The following is a 22,932-nucleotide window of genomic DNA, read 5'->3' as shown; positions in this document are numbered from 1 at the left end:
CAAACGCATTTGAAAGAATGAGAAAAACCCCAAGAGTGTAGGAGTTATATCAAGCTCGTTCATGACTGAGGCTTTTTTTTTTCTATGTCATTTATTACAAAAACTCTATACTTTTCGTGACTAAATGTTTGTGTGTGTGTGACACGTTTTTCATTTGTGAGTGTTATTGAAAAAAAATTGTTGTTTATTTATTGTAATTTTTTAATGAAATATTTATATTACTTTTATTGTTTTTATTATGATTATTGATATTGAGATTATTATATTTATTAAATCATTGTTACTTTTTTTTGCAGTAATTGTTTTAGTTACATGGTAGGTTGTCACGTTTTGTCAGTACATAACTGTTAGTAATTTTCCCGTCTGTGCATTATATTCGATTGTTATTTTAAGTTTGATACTGGTTTATTATCATATAATTCTTTTATTATTCTTATAATTGTTAATTTATCATCATTATTATTATCATTATTATTTGTATTATTAGTGCTATTTCATGGTATTTATTTAAGATTAGTTTTAACTATTTGTAAATGACCTTGATTGTAAGTTCTTTTATCGAAAAAAAAAAAATATTGATTGATATCGAACAACTTCATTATAACTGTACTGGAGCACCTTCTTTTCTGACTTCGGTTCGATGAGCTCGTTCGATTTCTATTCCATTTAGTCCCAACTTATTTACTAAAAATAATTTAACTTTATCCTCAGTTACATTCCATATTTCTTTCACACTTTCTGGTAATCCGTCTATTCTTAAACTACTTCTTCTCGATCTATCTTCAAACTTTCTTTGTTTTTCATTTTGCGATTTTTTTCGTCAAAAACTTCTTCATGAAAGTTCAAGTTCAATTTTATATCTTCGATATCTTTATTTTCTATTATCTTTATTTTCTATTATCTTTATTTTCTATTATCTTTATTTTGTTTTCATTTTCTTTACTTCTACTTAGTCAAGTCTCTCGTTAACTAATAAACGAGAATAACGAAAATAACGTAAGCGTAAACGAGAATAACGTAAACGTTATTCTTGTTAACTATTTTTGTATTTGCGCTTAAGATATAAATATTTGTTATAAATATTTGTTGTTGTTGTTGTTCTTTTATATATTCTAAAAACAGCATTTTTTTAATTTCTACTAACTGCGTAAGCGTAACTGACACTTTCGATTTATCTTTTATTTTAATAATTTATAACTACTTTAGTAGTAACTGATTGATAAATATTTGAAGAGCTGTTAAAAAAATCACTGCAACGTTTCCGCAATAAAAAAAAAAAAAAAAAAAATATATATATATATATATATATATATATATATATACATATATGTATATATATGTATATATATATATATATATATATATATATATATATATATAATATATATATATATATATATATATATATATATATATATATATATATATATATATATATATATATATATATATATATGTCATAACTTATGTCATTACAAGGTGATGATATTATTTTCAAATACTTTAAAAAAAGTTTGCACAATATTTTTGAAATAGTTGATACCTTAGCAAAAGACATTGAAGAAATAAACGTGACTTTTGTTGGCAATCAAATGGAGACAAAAGTGAGCTAAGTTGATAGTAAAATGGCTAAAATTAAAGAAACATTTATGGGTATTGAATCATTCCACGAAAAATGTAGCAGTGATTCAAGTAAAAATAAAATAAAAACAGTAGATCTTAGAAACTATCTTAAGGTTAGAAACTATTGTAATAATCTAAGAATTGTCGGAATCAAAGAAGCAAATAATAAAACTTTTAATGATGTTTTAAAAAAAATATACCTGCTATTTAAACGAGACCTTAAAACTGTGGATCCGATTATTATGGAAAGAGCGCATCGTGTTGGTAAATTTATTGGTAAGCCGAGAACTATTGTCTGTAAAATATTAAACTAGCGGGCAGGGGCGGATCCAGACCATCAAGTGAGGGGAGGGGGTAGTTTTTCAGCAACCCCACAAATTGTTTTTATAAAATTTTCGTTTGAATATTACTCTTCTCTGTCATACTCTTATACTTATGCTTATGTATATATTACTTTTTAATTTTTAATTTTAATCTTTAATTCTAAATAAACTACTTTAATCGTTAGTTGTATATGCTGTATCTCCTCGGCGCCTTAAACTAACTTTATATTTTTGCTTTCATGAGTTCTTTAATATATTACAAGTAAACTCTTAAAATCTAAGATAATTTACTTTTAAGACAAATAGTTAGCAATCTTTTAGGACGGAAGACCCAAAGTTTATAATTTATAAATTTTTTTTTTTTTATAGAGCTTTTAAAGAGCTACTAACATCTTGTTTTCAATAATAGTATATATATATAAATATATTATATTTGTGCATGGAGCTGAAGAGTCGCATTATAACATCGAAATTTTAGCTTAAAATGTTTATAACAGGGTCGGCAACCGGCTTGCGAGTAGCAGGTTGCCGATTCTGGAATAAACATTTAAATTATATAATGTATATTATGTACTTACATAAATCTTTATTTGTTTTTTCCATCAGGCCAACAAGCACAAACTTTGTAAAAATAATAGTGTTACGAGTAAACTTCTCGCGTGTGTTCATTTAGTTCTGTATGAGTCAGGTATTTTTAAAGCACAACACAGTTTAAAAAAAGTAGAATATAGAAAATGTTATTAAATTACTAAAGATTGGGTGAGTATGTACCACAAGACTACAAACGCTGCATAACTTTCTTTTTTTTAAGTTTAGTTTAGTTTATTTTAGTGGCCAATAATTTAAAATATATACAACAACCCGTAACAAAATTATTGACTTTTAAAAAACCATGAATGTTTGCTATGTTTTAACTACCAACAAATATGTGCTGCATCAGGCACCTCTATATCAACAGTCTTAAGATAGTTTTGCACATCTGCGACACAAGTATCATACTTTAAGAACATAATAGAATACTTGAAACATATGTGGAGAGAGTTTATTTCCAGTTATCGTTTAAAAATTCTCTTTTAAATAATTTAAATGTTCATTTAGTCATTTTTTGAAAATATTGACGGAAGTTGCGTCAATTACTATTTGCGGCAGGGTATTCCACTGCAACACAACACGGTTTGTGAAGAATTTCTCTCTTGGCATGCAATTAAGTATTCTTTTCTGTGCAAGTATTTGATTATGACCAAGCATAATATACTTTAACGACGAAGGACGATTGAACAATACGTGAAAGTTTATTTTATCAAATTATACGTATGAACTTGAACATCAGAATAAAATCAACTCTTATTCTTCTTTCTTCAAGTGTCGTAGGACCTCACATGACTCTTCACTGCTCGGCGGTCCAATGCTTAATCTCAGAAATGGTTTTTGTAGCACGGTTTAGAACTTTTTCTAGCGCTTCTATGTCTGCTCGTTGGTAAGGTGATTACGTTTGGATAGCGTACTCTAGGTGAGGACAAACATACGTGGTGTACACTTCTTTCCACACTGAAAAACTACGCCTGCGAAAAGTTTTTTTCAGCCTCTCTAAGGAGCGGTTAGCGTTCACCGCAGCTGCTAAAACTTGAGAACTACATTTAAGATCATTTGAATTAAAAACTCCAATATCTCTTCCTACATGAGCATCTTTGATTGCAATGTCTGATCCTGACATGTAATAGTCTAGTCTTGATACCTTTTTTCTTGGCCAATATGTATGATTTGTAACTAAGTAAGTATGCATGCTAGTAACGAAGTAACTGAACTTATTTAAAAAAAAAACGTCGTTGACGTCAACTTTTCTTGACCTCCCCCCTCTCTTTGTCAAAAATTGTCAAAAAATTTCAGACCCTCTTTGCCCCCTTTTTTGTTGACGTAATTAATGGACAGCCCCTTAACCGTTCTGCAAAACCTAGAAAACGTAAATTAGATTTTGTAAATTAATTTGTTAAAATAAGTGTCTTTTTTATAAAAGGCTACAAATACAAAATACAAAAAAATGGTTTTTCAAATCATGCAAGGGGTGCGGGGGGGGGGGGAGGATAATTGTCCCCTCTCCGACGGATCTGGCAGGACAAAGAAAATATCTTATCTAATTCTCAAAAACTTAAGAGATAGAATATATTTATTAATAAAGACTATATCAATGAAACAATGCGAACTTTTTGTCCAAGCTAAAATCCATCGTAGCAACGGAAATTACGCAAAAGTCATCTTTTTTTTTTTTTGAATTTATTTTTGTTCTTAACAAAAGCAAGTAATTAATTTATGCTTAATAGCTTTATTATTTACATAGGTATTTTTTAAGAACAATTTTAATAATGAATATATCTAAAACAATGATAATTTAACATATAGTTTTAAAAACTTTGAATCTCCAATTTTAAAATATTTGAGAACTAACAAAAAAAATATAGTTTTTTGAGTGAAATAAATATAAGTTGTCTCGACAAATTATACTATAAGCCTGACGAACTTAATATTTAAAAAAACCATGTAATGAAATACATAAATGTCTTAAATATATCAAAACTTAGTTCACTTTAAGTATTAATATTTATGTATAAATGTAAGAATAACTTGCTGCCAAAAGTGTTTTCTGATATTTTTACATCGGCTTTTTCTCAAAAATACAATCATCGGTCAAATACCAACAACCACTTGAGCTTAATAAAGTCAAAAGTGTCAAAATTTTCAATTATTAGCAAAAGCCCGTCATGGTGCATGATAAATAAGGGTCAGAGTTGAGTTATTTTTCCCACACTTGCAAAAAATTACTTCCTGTACTACCTTTTTGAATCGATTTTTTTATACAATTTTTATGAATTTTTTAATATATAATTCCTTGTTTCCCTAACAAATTCACTTCTCTAATTAAATTTTCAAAGTTTAGCAATGCAATGAAGAACTTTGCGCTTAACATTTGAAGAACTTCACGCATAATTTTTGTTTCCAATGAACTGTTATAAGTTATTAGTTGTAATATTTTTAATGGTGGCAGAAAATTAGATATTTAGACAAAAAAGGTAGAAGTTTTTACAAAGATAAATGTCAAAAGAGAAGTTTTAACGAAGATAAACATTTATCTCCGTAAAAACCGACATTTATCTCCGTAAGTAGAGATCTTTTCTTTTAAGCAACTTTCACATTCAATACGTTTTGGAAATTATATAGATAACTTGTAAGATAGTAGATTGTAATATGAGCAATTCTGATGTCCAACATTTAAAAAATAATAGAAGTTTATAATCTGTATCTTGAATGTAATAACGTTTGAGCTGCACAATTTCTTTCCAAACAAACACGAAGAAAAAGTTTATTTCTTTCCAAACAAACACGAAGAAAAAGTTTATTTCTTGTTTTGTTGCGCTTCAGTTGCTGGATATAAATAAAAACAACAAAAAGTTTTTTAATTTGATATGTCATCAATTTCATAGCAAATAAAACCATCAATTAATAATAATTCAATTGTAAACTTGTTTTCAATCGTATCATTCTGTCATTTTGAGAATAAATAACAATACTTAAGGAAAACGAAACAATTTTTTAAATTAAATTTTTTAGTTTAAAAAAGATTGTCTACAGCAACTAATTCATATTCTCGTTGTTTGGTTTGTTGTCGTAGTTTTTGCCTATGTCTTCTACGCAAATTAACTTAGTGTAGTTAAAAATTTGCAATTGATAAAAACTTCCGCATTTCAACATTTTCAACATTCCATGTATTAATTGGAGACCTGAAATGACTTTTAAAATTGGGTGCAAATTAAGATTAAAAAAGTGGCCAACTGGAACATTTTAAGCAAAAGCAAAAAAATGATAAACTGTATATAAAATTTTCCTGTAAAGCTCCTTAGTTAAAATTTCTCTTTTAGTTTGATATTTCAAATATCAGTGAAAATGAATTAAAATGGTTTTTTCAAAGTTTTGCGTTTTTTGAAAAGTTTATAGGCCATTATAGATTAAAATTCAAATTCTTTTGAGTGACAAAATATAGAAAACAATATTTTGAAATTAAGAAAGCCCTAAACCAAATTCTAACCCTAACCCTCGTGCGAAGGTTTTTTAATACTTGTTTAGCTTGATGCTCCTTCATCTAGAATCAACGGTCAATTCCAAACCTACAATTTTAAAAAATCATTTATTTTTATTTGCTTGTTTAGAAGAGCAAGACAAATTTTTTTAAAAATAAAATAACAAATTATCGAAAATATTTGGTATAAACATAACTCTTTTTGTGCTATATGAGAACAAATCTGATTGGATCATGTGACTTTAGTAATAGAATCTTTTGAATAATGAAACATAACTTAAAATCTTTTTTCTGAATGTTACTTTAAATATTAAACGAATATCGAAATTTAAATATGAAAGGCAAGTATTTAAAAAGAATCAACAATTTATATATTCTGTTTTCAAAAGAAAAAAAGAAAAAAAACCTCAAATGAAATCTAAAAGCGTAAAGAAAAGTTAAAAAAAATTCAGAAAATGGCCCGTGTCGTTCTTGGCTGCTTAATTGCTTTTTTAACAGTAAGTTTTTTCATTGCAGTTTAGCATTAAAAAAAGTTTTTGTTTTTTTAAACTATTATTATTTGTTTTAAAAAAGATAAAAACAACAGTTTGTTAATAACACAGCCTTTAATTATAACAACGGAGAAATTTACTTAATAAAACTACGCAAAAATTACAAAGTATTAAACAGCATGTTAGGTTACATTCGTTTAAAATATGACCACAGTTTTTTAAAATTTGGCTACAGCCTAAAGCCTTTGGTTCACACTTGTAGAATGTTGCTGAAAACTATCTGTTTGACATTTTTTACTAATTAATTTTTTACTTTTAAAAAACCTACTTTGCTCTTCATTTTATCTAATCGAAATTAAATGATTAATACACGATTAATTAATGGTTACATCATACAACCTTTGTTCCAAAACAACCCAAACACCTTTGATTGAACGTATTTTTAAAATACTGGTAGATTTCATAATTTTTTAACCTTGAAAGTACACTAGAAGTATTTTTTCATAATAAGCAACTACCAAAATCAATATATCAATAAACAAGAATACATTAATTTCAGCCAAGCTGAACTTTGCAATACGATGTACGAATGTTCGTTATCAAGAAAAAGTTCAAAATTGCCAAACTTTTTATTCATTTCTGTCTCGATTTTGGTCTCGTTGCAGTTTTTTTGTTTGTTTTTTTACGATTAAGGAGACATATCAATTGCAAACAATTGCTTTGAGTATTGAATTTTGTTTAATTAGCCAAATATTTTTTTAATGATTTAAGTCCATCCAGTCCATCTGCCCAATTTAAACTTTTTATTTAGAATTGCATAATTTGCGTTTTAAACCTAATTATTTAAAGTCATACTACATAAATAAATTAAGAATGCATACTCGAAGATAAAGTCCATTATCATTATGACGTATTATATACGTTTTTTTTTTTTTGCATTAAAAACAATATAAAATACTCATTGACTTATCATGATGGAGAAAATTAATCTAAAAAAGGAGGCAAGTTAAAAAATTTAGTAACTACCCGGTGGGAAATGAGCTAGCGACTAGCTAGCTGTATAGCAATTTCCAAGCGATTTTTTTATTTTATTTTTTTCCTTATGTCTTTAATATCTTAAAAAATTCGATTTTTATCGTTGAGTCTATTATAATTATGAGAATAAGTGAACTTTAAATATTGCGACTTTGTAGCAATATTTAAAGTTCACTTTAACTATTGCTACAAAATCCTTAATGTGTCGCTAACTACATATCGTAACTTTGTAGCTAGCTACACAACATATCTACAAATATATAGCTGGTTGTTAGCTACATATCAAAATTTTTTAGACTGCGATTTTATTAAGATATGACACTTGCTACAATAGCCAGTGGGTCTTTAGCTTATTAAGCTAGATGTCCTCGTAGCCAAATCGATGTCTTTATTTTTACATATATCGATAGATATTTGTAAAGATAAACCGCTGTCTTTATCGTTATGATTATAGCTAGCTATTTGCTAACCGAATTCGGGTATATTTCTTATGCTCCAGTTTTCAAATATTGATAAAGTTTTTCACACAGCAAACACACATTTGCTGACATATGATTTGAAAATATTTAGCAAAGGTGCTGCAAATAAGTCTATAGAAAAAAAATAAAGCATTGTGAAAAAAGCTATAGATTAAAAGATACTGTTATATGTAATGAACCATTTGAGAACATTTCAAGTTTGAAGTTTCATTTTTAAATGAGATATCGTGCTTTGAAGCTTTGTGTTTCCACAAGAGTCATCATACTTAAAAGTTAAACACAAAATGCAAAACTAAACTTTAAAAATAAAAAACATTTAACAACTTAAACAAACAATTAAGGAAAATTCGAGAGTTATTAAGGAATTGTATTTTTCATCGTTGTCTAAAAGTTTTTTATGTTTTGCTGTGAGTCTTTTTTGGAGGTTTTTGATTCTAATTTAATGAACTACTTAAATAACTCTTACACAACATTTTTCATAATTTAAGGAACCATTTACAAGTAAGTCAAATGCTTTAAAGACATTAATAATACCTCTAAAGCCTTCATTAAACTGTAACGCAGCAGAATAAACTCTCACTCTGTATGTCTTCTCACAGTAAGTTAAACTTAGCTAAAAACCAACACAGTTTAAATAAGCTCCTTTTTTTACATGAGTTGGTATTTTAGGTAAAAATTTCCAGACCACAATTTAAAAAAGAATAACACCAGTTAGCATTGGAATTTTTATCTTAAAACTAACATTTGCTCATGTTTCCTTACGGTTAAAGCTCGTAAGTACATTTAGCGATGTTTTCAAATCATTTAATTTTGCCTGAGCCGAATTATCGCGGCTGATTAAATGAAACCTTTCTAGTGAAGACAAGGCTTATTTAATTAAACATGTCTTATTTAGTTTAACAAGTCTTGTGTTTACTCGAGGTTTTCTTTGGTCCTCATTGGTTTGATTATTAGAAAACAAAATCGGACCAATGAAAAGTTTCAAATTCTAAGAAATTTAAAAAATTCATATATATATATATATATGAATTTATATATACATATGAATTTATATATATATATATATATATATATATATATATATATATATATATATATATATATATATATATATATATATATATATATATATATACATATATATATATATACATATATATATATATATATACATATATATATATATATATATAAATATATATATATATATATATATATATATATATATATATACATATATATATATACATATATATATATATATATACATATATATATATATATATATATATATATATATATATATATATATATATATATATATATATATATATATATCTATCTATATATATATGTATATATATATATATATATATGTATATATATATATATATATATATATATATATATATATACATATATATATATATATATATATATATATATATATATATTAAATATATCACTGTGGACCAGAGTGACCACCAGGTTAAGTTGTTCCCCAGGTCTGATACTTTTTTAATAGTTAGGTATACATTAGTAGACACCATTTATAACATTTAAAACTTCTGGTGTGTTGCAATTTTCAAAAAAAAAAAATTAGGACAAAAAAATTGAAAAATAGCTATTACTTATCACTGCGGACCTGAGTGACCACCAGATTAAAATGTTCCCCAGGTCTGATTTTTTTTTTCAATAGTTAGGTATACATTAGTAGACACTATTTATAACATTTAAAACTTCTGGGATGTTAAAAAAAAATTCTAACGAAAAATTAGGAAAAAAAATATTCAAAAGTAGCTGTAACTTATCCTATACAAATAAAAGCACAAAGTAAAAAAGCTTTATGTTAGTTAGTTATATTACAAGTCTGAATGCTATAAAAAATATACTTTACAATATATACTTGAAATTATAAACATTAAATTAAATTATATAATTATTCAATTTATTTAATGTTTTTTGATGCAAACTCGACAGCACTGGGTTTTAGCCGTTTTGCATAATCTGTATGGTTAACTCTTCGTTTGTATCTATTCCAAATTTTTTTGAATTCATGATGAATAGCTTCTCTTGTTTGCTCACAGTAAACTCCTAGACCGCTGTCAGTAGAATGAAGAAAAGGAAGTATATGACATACTGCTATGTGAATTTTCCATGTAACACTGAGCTTGATACCCTCAAATGCGGCATGCATGTATTCAATTAAATCTGCATAGGAATTTTTAAACTCCAGAACAGCAGTGCTGATGTTATCCCCTGCTATTATACCAAATGCTTCTGCTTGAAGGCATTTAAACTTTCTAAGACAGTTTAATATTGGTAAAAGTCATATTTTTCATTGTTTATAATATCTCTTTCAAGTAAATCCACCAACTTCAGGAACTTGCCTGCATTGTTTCTGTCAAGTCCTATATAATTTGTTTACTTCTTTGTTTGAGAACTGGTTACAATCTAACTACATCATGTATGTAGTTTGATTGTAACCAATCTCAAACAAAGGCCATACACTGACTAGAAGTACTTCAATTTTACTTACTATTCCCATTAGAACATGGAGCTCAGGAGCAGGAACTAACTCCTCAAAAAGTTTCAGGATCTTCCTCTTTGTACAAAAGTCTTGGATTTGTAACATTTTTAAAGTGTGACATTTTTAACTTCTTCTTTCTGTCAAGGGTAAAGTTGTTGCAATGATTATCCAATGACCTAAGTGTTCTCTTGATACCAGGCTCAAGAGTGCAGGATCTCTCACAATATAAACAACTGTATGTCCAAGCATGAATACTGATTCCAAACACTGAATTTGCACATTTAAGATTCAATGCAACGTAAAATTTTACATCATTTAAATTCAGAGGCTCAATAAGCTTTCAAAGATTATTGTTAGCTTCAGTAACCCCTTTAACAATTGCTATAAAAAAGATCTCTTTACTCCAGCATCATCTAGCTCTGAATCTGAAGAAATTTTTTCCAGGGGATTAAAAATACATACAGTAACTTTAAGGAATTCCTGACCTGAATCCATAGCTATTCTCAATATGTAGTGGATCTATTCCTCTTTCTGTAATGACGTGCTGTATAAATGTAGACTTATCTTTTACATGAACCAATGTTCTAGTAATGACTTCTTCTCCATCCATAAAACCTACTTTTTTAGAAGTGTAAAATTCATCTATACGGTTATGGAGAGCTTCAATTTTTTCAAAAATGTTCGCTCCAATGCAGGTTTGAGTTCCCATGCTAGATCTATATTTGGAATGAAAATTCTTTGTTTGATATTTTGCAAGCTCAAGAGATTTAACCAACTCCATAACAGTACCAAAGGACACCTGTTTCAACTCTATTCGGTCAGTTTTTTTGTCAGGAGTCCCAACCACAATGTTCAAAGAAGACTTTTGAGTAGCCAACTGAAACTTCTGTTCTCTACAAATATTTTCAGCTTCCATCTTGTGCTTAAGTCTACCTGGCAACATACATAAATAAAATATGTTTATTATTTGGAATTTTAAAATATGTATTTATATTAAAAGAACAGCTTAATACACCTGCCTGAGGCTACTCATTCTAAATATTTAGGTCCAAGCAGTTCTGCTGCTTCAATGAAATTGTTGACAGCTCTGCTCTCTGTACAGATATGAGCTACTCCTTGCACTAAATATTTTTGTTTGAAAACAAATGAACAAAATTTTTAATTAATTAAATATTTAATTAAGTACAATTAATTTTGTTATGTGAAGCATATATACGAAAAAATAAAACAACAATAATAAAATTCTAACCTACAAAACCAAAGCATGTTGAACATGGTCTGAAAGACTTTGCACATTTAGAATCATTAGAAGCATCGATTTCATCAACAATGTCATTGGTATTTGATGATTTTCTAAGATGCAATCTATTATTCTAAAATAATGGAAAGAATATTTATCAGTAAATAATATTATTTTAGCATACTAGATGGTATTTTAGTCTATTCACACTATTTTTAAACAATTTTAAAATGTATTCTACGAAATAGAGTGCTCAATGTTCTTAAAAGAACAGAGCAATTATAAAGTAGTAGAAAATCACTTAACAAATATTTTTTTCATTTTAAATTAAAAAAATTTTTGTTAAGTGATTTTCTACTACTTATATATATATATATATATATATATATATATATATATATATATATATATATATATATATATATATATATATATATATATATATATATATATATATATATATATACATATATATATATATATAATATATATATATATATATAAATATATATATATATATATATATATATATATATATATATATATATATATATATAATATATATATATATAAATATATAATATATATATATATATATATATATATATATATATATATATATATATATATATATATATATATATATATATGTATATATATTTAGTTAAACTATTTATTTAATCAATAAAAATTATATTTAAAGACAAACTTTTAAATAAGGTATCATATAAAAGCTCTGATACTAAATTATAGCAAAAACATAATTAAAAGTGAAAAATCATTAAACTGTAAATAAGTTAACTCAATGGAAGCCAATATCAAGTGGGGTACTCCAAGGTGATACCTCAGTTCAGAACTAGTCAAAACCTTCATAAAAGATCTTCCACCAGCATCACCAACTGAAACTTATTTATTTGCTGATAAAATTACTTGACTAACATGTTTACAATAAATGAAGATTCAAAGCTTATAGTTAAAAAGCAAAAAGTAGACAAGGAAACAAAGGCTTTTATATTATAAGAGCCAAAATATTCAATAAAGTCAACTCTTAATATATCCACTTTGCTATGTGATGTGCATATACTACTCAAACTGTGAAAGAGGTACATACAAAACAGTGGAAGAGGACTTACAGATCTGCCATTCAGTGAAGCTCAAAAGTGGAAGGTTCCATTCAAAAATTGGTAAAGTTGTATATTTTTTTTAAATTTAATGAGGTATTTTGTATTTCAAAGTCAAATTCAATATATCTTGGAAAAACTTTTGTTTCTTAAACTAATATTTTGAATACTAAAATATTATTTAATAAAAACGATGTGTTATATTGTTGCTCAGAAGTTCCAAATAAATGTCCCAACCTGTTAATGTGGCACCAAAAGTTCTCAACTCTTTTTAGAAACCCCTTGGAGCTTAATACTATTTTCGAGTAAAAGAGAATGGAGCACCATGATGTTTTTGTATCATAACTATATTTTTAACAAAATTTTTAGCAATTTGTAGATTAAAGCATAATGATAATACCTGCAAAATTAAATTCATTTATTACCAAAAGTATAACAGGTTGAACTTGTGAGACTATTTCTAAGTAAAATAAGAAATTTGTATCAAGGTACTCTACTTATTGGGTACTTTGGTACAACTTATGAGCACCATTAAAAAGTAAATAAATAGTATAAAACTTAGAGAAAAGGTTACTTAGAAGACAAAAAAATTAAAAGTTTAAATTTAAATCAAGTTTAAGAAAAGCAGGTAATATATCATTTTAAATGTCATTTTTAGGCATCAATAAATAACGACTTATAAAAGTGTCAATAAATAACTTAGAGAAAAGGTGGATTTTTACTTAGAAGACAAACAATTAAAAATTAGCAAATTGTTAATTGAAATTCTAATCACATTTCGAAAAGGCAGATAATATATAACTTTAAATTCTTAAGTGTCAATAAATAATGGCTTTGTATTGAAATTGGATCTTATAGTATTATATTTGCATAAATATCTTAAAAATTGACTGCAAATATTAAAAGAAACAGTTTTCAAGATTGTTTATGATAAAATAGAGTACTATTTTTCAGTTTTAAGGCTCCATTTATCATGATACCCTACTCTAAAGCATATAAATTTTAATTAACATGCTAATGGAATTTTACTGGATAACTTATTTTATCTGTATATTAGTGATAAAGCTTTTTTGGTGTTTTGAAAAAAACAAACACATACAAATTTTAATTTACAAATTTACACTTGAATGTTAAATTTTAGTCTAGTTGGAAGGGTAAAGCAGCATCAGGGAGAAAAAAAATTCAGCTAAATCTTCTTAAATAGTTTAGAGAGTACTGAATAGAGTTTTGAAGAAAAACTTTAGCAAAAATGTTTTCTGAACATAGCTATAAAAGAGTTTAAATAAGAAATGATTTAAGCCAGTGTAAATTAAATAATAAAAAAGTATTTTAAAAATTATTAGATTAAACAAAATCAAAGTCTTGTCTAATTGACAATTTTTTTGAAATGCCAGGAAGAGTGCCATTTTAAGGTTATTATATGTACAAAAGAAAAAGGTTTTTGCAAAAGTATCTTTGTAGTGAGATCATGAAGTGTGGAATGTTGTACAAAAGAAAAAGGTTTTTGCAAAAATATCTTTGTAGTGAGATCATGAAGTGTGGAATGTTAGAATTGCTTGTGTTGGCGCTTTGAAGAATTTCCAAAATTCTCTAGAGCCTTCTAGAATAAAATACAAAATAATAAAATATTTCTGAAATGAAATATAAGATATAATAACTTAAAAACATATTTCATTTAGTAACTTAAGATTAATGGATTATAAAATATGTTACAATATACAGTTAGTTACAATAATTGGAAAGATGTTTGTTCTCAGGATCTATTGTTGATTTTTCACCAGAAAAAGGTGAAAGAAATGATTTCAAATGGAAACAACAACAGTACAGGAACAAAATGACCATGTCGTAAAGTTAATATTCTTTTTTTTTTTATAAATTGCTTAAGACTTGGTTAAAATAATCAAGTTGTAGTAGATTTATGCACTTTTTAGTAGATATATGTAAATTTTTTTCTACCAAGTAATATGTTTATTTTTAGAAAGTTCTTGGTTTAAATTCCGAGAATTGTAAGTGTATTTTATCAATTTATTCTTTTTTTTTTTATACTATGAATGTCAAAGTTTTTTTGTATCTTTTCTTATGTTTGTTTTCAGATACCATTAAAAGTTTTACTAACTTTTACAAGCTTGTTGATAATAAAATTTTACCTCAATATGAAGACTTTGAAGGTGCAACAGAGCTATCTACTTGTATAACAATGTGTGGATGCAAAGGAAGTAGTTTGGCTGCTTTTGAAAATGAGACAAAAAGTTGTTTTTGTGGTGAAGGCACTATTAAAAAATGTGATAGTGATTATTGCATTTCAGTATGCCATTATGGTCTTTTTTTTCATGTTGTAGTTATATTTTTCATTTTGCGGTTTTATTCAAATAGTTAATTATATTTAACTTTATTGTTATGAAATCTTTTTTAAACCAATTTTTTTTTAATTTTAATTTAAGGTTTATGATTCCTCTGGTTATAATGTTTCATTTTCCAAAAGACCTCCCTCAAAAGTAAAAATAAATACACCATTTGAAACTACTGTTTCTTCTTTAAATAATATGAAAGTGATTGGTTTACTAGTAAATAATAGGCTTGCTATGTATTCATCTAATTTGTTATCTCTTTTAATTGGGATGCCTGGAAACTACTCCATGATTGTTGAAGCAAGTGGTAAATAATAATAATTATAATATATAAAAGTGTTGTTGTATATTATTCAATATTGATAATAAATGAAATAAAATTTAAATATTTTTATTCATCATGGTTTATTTAGTTTGTGTGTGTGCGTGTATCATACTGTATAATAAATAGATGTATGTCTGTATATTTATTATAATTATAATGTATTTATTTTTATTTTTTTATATAGCTTTTTATGGATGTCCAAATGATATCCATAAAATAACAGCTGAAGTTGGAAAAACTGTTTGTTATTTTAACTTACCGGCTCAGATCAAATCTGAAAATTCAACATTTATAATATCTTTTCATCTTACTGGCCCAGATACATTGAAAAAAGTTAGAATTAAATCAATCGAAGGAATCACAGAGGAGTTCACAGAATTTTTATCTCCAACAGGTTTTTATATTTATGCATTATAATAGAGTAGAAGACTAGGTTTTTATATTTATGCATTATAATAGAGTAGAAGACTAAACCCCCCTCCCTATAAAAATGTTTTAATTACATTTAAATACCCTCATTTAAATTTAAATACCTCATTTAAATTTAAATACCCTCATTTAAATTTAAATACCCTTATTGAAATTTAAATACCCTCATTTAAATTTAAATACCCTCATTTAAATTTAAATACCCTTATTTAAATTTAAATACCCTCATTTAAATTTAAATAACCTCATTTAAATTTAAATACCCTCAACATTTAAATACCCTCCCCCTTCCCAAATGAAAGTAAAATTGGAAAAAAACATTAAAATTTTTTTTTTTTTTAAATAATAAAATTTATTTAAAAAAGTATCATTGTTGACATTAACTTTTCTTGACCTCCCCTCTCCCCTTTGTCAAAAATTGTCCTCCCCTGAAAAGAAATTTCCATCCTCCCTCTCCCCCCCTATTTTGTTGATGTAATTAATGGACACCCCCATGATTAAGCAATAAGCATATTTTAATATTCAATGATTTTTTAATTCTTTATATATTTGACTGCATATTTAAAAAAGTATTCATCCAAAGACTAGACCTAGAAAGGACTAGAAACCCTAATTAAATAAGGAAAAAATTAGGAAGAGAGAAAGGATAAAAAAAAATTCAAAAGATGTATTGAACAGATATTTAGAACAAAATAAAGACACTATAGTAAAGCGTATAACAAAAAAATGATATAGAATATAATAGAAATGATAAACTCAGACACTTTATTTAAAATCATCGCCCATGTGTGCAGTCTAAAAGAAACTGATTAAAAAATACCAAAATAACATATGCTTGTAGCGGGAGTTGAACCGTAAACTTACAGTTTATCAGGTCCATGCTCTATGCGATTATGTTATATATGTTCATAAGTTGAAATATATATATTGTTGCATTGGTTTGACAAGGTTCTAACTAATCCATAAATGGTTTTGAGTAAATCGATGTCAAAAATTGTTATGTTCCTACCATAAAAACTTATAAGTATTAATTGATAATATTTTTCACCCATGATAACATAAGCATTTGTTTCACTCTTTATTGAAAAATAAATGCGCCCAAAATGCAGTTAGAACCTTGTCATAGTGAAATAGTCATATCTTCATTATGACAAGGTTCTAACTACAGTTATAACAGTAGTTTGAAACATTTTAGCTTTTGTGATTGAAGTAGTTAACTACTTTTAAATTTTGTAACTGAAACAATAGTATAATAAACGGAAATTACCATATTATCTAACAAGATTCTACCGTTATATTATACTTAATAACCATTACATTATAGATTAAAAGCTTAAAAGCTTTTCATCGCATCCTGTCATTTTATAAGTGAAGAACCTTATAACTACTGGTTAGTAATCTCAGTCCTGGAGATGCACAAAAGAAAATACAGCCTTGAATTGTGCATGTTTAAATTTTTGGTTGATGTGCTAATGACGGCATTTTTTTTGTTAGGTTATTTTTATTAAATTTGACATTAGCGCAAGTCAAAGGTTCATTTCAATCAAGGATAGATAATTTTAGCACAGCAATATTAAAAGGAACTAACTTGTAGTTAAATAGCCTTGCTGTTAAACAATAGTCCTTGCAGTCATGTGGATTTGTTTGAATAAATATTAATAATGATAAGGATTTTTTCTGTTAACTTGTTTAAGGGTCTTTATCAATCTAAGTGGACCATAAAAATCAGCCATCCTTGTGAGCTTTTCAATCTAATTATGCACATGATCTACTTTCTAGACACATAAATGACTAGGAAGTAAGTATTTTGTAGTAACATAAATGTCTATTAAGTAAGTATTTTGTAATGTAACACACTATTTGATATTATATTGTTCCAATTTTGAGGGATACAGCAGTTAGACCAAGTAACTAAAATGCTCATGTCGCTTTTCCTCTGCCACAAGATCCAATATCTTGCAAAAGGCACTAGAAAAATGCTTGTCAGTATTGCCCACCATTGATTCAGCCCATAATGGTTGAGTTGTTTTTTGGTTGTTGTATAGTATGCTACCAATTTAATCACACTTTGCTTTCTCTCATAAAAAATAGTTTTATTTCCAACATTACTAATTAAAATCATTTTAAAAATCTTTTTATTTATAACACAGCCTGCTTTTTAACATTGCTAATAAACATTTTATTAAAATTGTACAATTTTTTTAAAATTACTAATGTATATGATGTAGTATATTAAAATTATATTATTTTGTTCATCAGCTATATTCAAAGATATACATTTATTAACTAACTGTTAGAGATAAGCCATGGGTAATAAATATGGATGACTAACTGTTGGAGGCTTGACGCAGTTAAATGTCCTTACATTGACTGACAGTTAATGTTAAGTTTGTGAGAAGACTGAATTGTTCTTATAAAATTTAAAAAAAGAGTTTTACCTCATATAAGCCATTTGTTTTTGTTTTAATTAGTTTTAAAAGTACTAAAAAATCTAATAATACCTATAAGCGAATCCTGACTTTAAACTCTAATTTGTGGAAACGATTTTTCGACTGCAATATATCGTATAAGTTTTGGGCTGTTTACATCAGTGTTAACTTCATACCACGTCGTAGGTGCTAATTGTGAATCAACCAAGACTAAAAAAAACAATTTGAAAATGTTAAAAAATTATTATCACTAATTTTCTAAACTATTATTATTATTAATTTTTATTTTTTATTTCAAAAAATAAAAATTAATAATAATAATAGTTTAGAAAATTAGTGATAATAATTTTTTAACATTTTCAAATTGTTTTTTTTAGTCTTGGTTGACTCACAATTAGCACCTAAGACGTGTTATGATAGAAACTAGTACTTTTTGTTGTGCAATGTAATGTTATAAAAAAGATTTATAAAAAATAGCAAATATTAGCATTTTTGCGATATATATATTTTTTTACATCAACGTCAAACTAGAAAACTATACATTGATATTGAGACTAATATTTTTATATGTTTTTGATGAGCATGAAATTCTCTATCATAATATATTTAAATGAAAAAAATTTGGAATAGTCTGCAGTTAGGGTTTACCCTAACCTGTCAGTTGGAACCTTGTCAAACTAAATATTAGTTAACTAAACCTGCAGATAGAACTTTGGCACTTTGGAAGTTAGCTTATTTTATGCTAGATTGCAGTAAATTTTAGTTTAGTTTATTTGCCATGATACAAATAGTCCATTATTGTCATAATTTCAATTTTGGAAAAAATGTCAGTTAGAACCAAGTCAAACCAGCTCGACAATATATATATATCTATATATATACCTATATCTCTATATATATATATATATCTATATATATACCTATATCTATATATATATATATATATATCTATATATATATATATATATATATATATATATATATATATATATATATATATATATATATATATATATATATATATATATATATATATATATATATATATATATATATATATATATATATATATGGTTCATTCATTAAGGGTGAGCAACACAGGATATCCTGATAAATTCGGATTCAGATTTTAACAAACCAGACCGAATATCCGGTTTTTTCTATATTCACCAATAGTTTAAAGGTTTAACTAGGGGTGAGCAAAACCAGTTATTCAGTCTGGTTTGTTAAATTCCATATCCGATTTTACAAACCAGACTGGATGTCCGGTTTTGTTCACCCTTACCATTCATCTGTAAGAGCTGAATCTACAAATGTTGAGTAGTAAGTCTTTTCTCTCTGGTAGAAGAATAGATGCAAAAAGAGCTAGAATTGCTCAGGAATTCCATTTTTTAAATTTAATTCATTATTCCAAAGCAAAATAACTGAGTTGAATAAGAAAGAAATTGTATATCATTAGGCCATCCTGCTAATTCAGTAATCACTTCTTTACTATTCTTGAATTTATTCTTGAGCTGTTTGTAGTTCTTTACAAGTTCTGAGTTAAACATATATTGGACATTGGGCGACATTATTTCCTTCATGTTCTTCTTCCATTACTAAACAAAGGACTCGGTCAAGAATATGATGTTGACAACCAATGAGTTGTTGTTCTTCTAGTTTCTTTTCAGTAAAACATCTTTGTAACTGACTGACAATCCCATTCCTTCTTCCACCAGTGTTTATATTCATAGTGTCTGCTACAAAAATCTTTATACTCTTCCATAAATTTTATTCATTGAGAATAGCTGTTATGCCTTAACTAGCAGTACCTGTTTTTTTGTCGCTTTATTTATTCTTCATCACTAACACTTGATATTCTTGGTGACTAATATGTTTACCATCAAAGTGAGGTAACCAGCTTTGTAAATGTAGTGTTTTCTTTATTTCTACTTTGACAGCTTCTCTATTAGTTTATCTGAATATACCAGACTGTAAAGCTGTCTAAAAGCAGATCTCATATTGAAAAAACTGTCATCAAATGATTGCTGCTTTGCTGGTTAATAACTTTGAAAATGTCACTAAATTACTTGCAGCATTGGTTTTGGAAAAGGCATCATTGGAAAATCCGCCCCAGAAATGACAACAGTATTTCATACAATGGCAGATTTGAGATTTATAGAGATAAAGAATAGAATTCTGATTAAGAAAGTGGCAAGCACGATAAAGAGATGCAACCTTAGCAAATGCTAATTTTGCAATAGATTTGATATATGGTTTCCAAGAAAGATTGTAAGTAAGAGTTAATCCTAGAAGACAAAGGTTAGATGATTCATAGAGTACATTGCTGTTCATAAATATAGAAAGATCTAGATTATTGTGATAACAGTTACCTAACAAAAATTGGGTTTTATCTGAGTTAAAGTTCACTAACTACTGAGAGCCCCATGCTGTAGCAGAAGTGAGATCCTTTTCAAGCTCAAATGCTCCCACCAAGCCATCAGAGAGTTTTGGCTTCTTATCAAAACAAAAATAAATTGTTGAATCATCAGCGAACAATGCTACCTTTCTGGGTTATTGTTAATGTAAATTGAACAAGTATAGGGTCAAATATAAAACCTTGAGGAACCCCTGATATGATGAAGAGCGCTATCCATCGAAGACAACTTTTATATATTGATTAATAAGGAAGGATTTAATAATCTTAAAAATGTTAACTGATACACCTTTAGAAAAGAGCTTATAGAGAAGACCAGCATGTCAAACTTTTTCAAAGGTTTTAGAAATGTCAAAAAGGATAGCTTTAGCCTCTCCACATATATCTAATGCGCAATTAAACCTATCAGTTATTTCCATTAACAATTCAGCAGCAGAACAAGAAGATTGAAATCCATATTAATGATCAGAAAGTATGTTATAAGATTCAAGATGAGAGATAAAATATTAGTTAATGAAAGACTCAAAACTGCTTATGATACTAAGAAGACTAATGGGATGGTAGTTAGACAAGTCAGATTGCTCTTCAGTATTTTTTAAAATAAAGTGTTAACAGATGCTGGTTTCCAGCAAGTTGGAAAACTAGACTCTGGTAACCACTTGTTAAATAGTTTTGAAAGTGTAGATGATAGCCCTGACGAACACTTCTGCAAGACTATAACAGGTATGTTGTCCAGACCACAAACTGTAGAAGTGTCTAAGCAGGAAAATATTTTAGATACAGAAGTTGGAGTGATACAAACTTGCAATGATTTAACCTGTTTGTTGGCTATATCATGTAGAACACAACTAGAGGAATTAAGAGATGATATTGATGAGATGTTCTAAGCAGACAACTCAGCTTTATCACAATCTGAAGTACACAAGAAAGGTGGAATAACAGATTTGCTCTTATTATAAATACTGTTAAAGATATTCCAAAAGTCACGAGAGCCTAATTTCTGAGATGAAATATAAAATTTCATGACCTGAGAATAGTGGCATATATGCCACTATTCTCAGGTCACTATTCACTATTCTAAAAAGGTTTTATCATATATGATAAAACTTTTTTTTTGATCAAAGACAATATTTTAATGTATTTCTGAAAAGCAATAATGATAAATGTAAGAGCTATATCTATATCTAGAGAGCTTCAGAGCTTTCTAAAAACATCTAGAACGGTCCAAAAAATTCTAGAAAGTTCTTTAAGGTTCAAGAAAATTTAGAGTCATAATGCTACTGTGTGTTAATACTACTTATGCACCATTTTTAAAAGTTTCATGTGGGTGAATGTTAATCAGAATAAAACCTATTGTCTTTACTTTTGGGCAAAAGATCATTGATTTGTGACAAAAGAAATTATTTATTTTACAAAAAATTAAAAAGGCCCTAAAAAGACCTTAATGCATATATATGCATATATATAAATATATATGTATGTATATATATATATATATATATATATATATATATATATATATATATATATATATATATATATATATATATATATAAATAAATATATGTATATAAATATATGTATATAAATATATGTATATAAATATATATATATATATATATATATATATATATATATATATATATATATACATGTTGCCCCGTCCTGCATAATGGTTTTTTTTTCACCTGGACGAAACCATTCTGCCAATTGTGGCAAAAATCTTTGTTCCAGAACTTTTTTACATTGTAACTGATTCATTATTCCCTCTACAATATAGAGCCTTCCTTTTCCCCTTCCACATATCACTGACCAGATCATCACAGAGGTGGGGTGTTTAACAGTTTGAATGATGCAGTTCATATAGTATTTTTCCCCTTTTTTTCTTTTTACATATTGAGCCTTTTTTGTTAAAACTTGTTAAAACTTGGAAAGTACTCTCGTCGCTAAAGCATACCTTAAAATATTATACAAGGATTGTTAAGAGAATATTTAAAGTTTGGTGTAATGAAGTGAATATTTTAAACACATCTATAGTAATTTTACCAATATCTAATCATCTTCTGTTAAATTC

At 26.9% G+C, this 22,932-nt stretch overlaps 1 protein-coding gene and 1 long non-coding RNA gene across 3 annotated transcripts in view; one reads left to right on the top strand and one right to left on the bottom strand.

Moving 5' to 3' along the window:
• The first annotated feature begins 6,327 nt into the window (after window positions 1-6,327).
• LOC100206152 (uncharacterized) overlaps window positions 6,328-22,932 on the top strand; it is a 184,509-nt gene continuing 167,904 nt past the window's right edge. Inside the window, exons 1-5 of one of the 2 annotated variants that reach the window (XM_065802267.1) lie at window positions 6,328-6,512; window positions 14,890-14,917; window positions 15,005-15,216; window positions 15,353-15,566; window positions 15,769-15,978. In XM_065802267.1, the coding sequence (XP_065658339.1) occupies window positions 6,471-6,512; window positions 14,890-14,917; window positions 15,005-15,216; window positions 15,353-15,566; window positions 15,769-15,978 (706 nt within the window). In that variant the 5' untranslated portion in view covers window positions 6,328-6,470. Of the gene's footprint in view, window positions 6,513-12,918; window positions 12,975-14,889; window positions 14,918-15,004; window positions 15,217-15,352; window positions 15,567-15,768; window positions 15,979-22,932 lie in introns of those variants that run through there. The other variant, XM_065802268.1, reaches the window with a different exon arrangement.
• Window positions 9,820-22,932, bottom strand: part of LOC136082898 (uncharacterized) — a 17,948-nt gene continuing 4,835 nt past the window's right edge. The window contains exons 2-5 of the long non-coding RNA XR_010639816.1: window positions 18,515-18,652; window positions 11,800-11,923; window positions 11,566-11,671; window positions 9,820-11,479 (exon numbers count right to left, since the gene is read on the bottom strand). This is a non-coding gene — a long non-coding RNA (uncharacterized LOC136082898). The remainder of the gene's footprint in view (window positions 11,480-11,565; window positions 11,672-11,799; window positions 11,924-18,514; window positions 18,653-22,932) is intronic.

The sequence above is a fragment of the Hydra vulgaris genome, chromosome 08, assembly GCF_038396675.1.
Source record: "Hydra vulgaris chromosome 08, alternate assembly HydraT2T_AEP".
Lineage (NCBI taxonomy): Eukaryota > Metazoa > Cnidaria > Hydrozoa > Anthoathecata > Hydridae > Hydra > Hydra vulgaris.
This window is presented reverse-complemented; position numbering and strand designations above follow the sequence as displayed.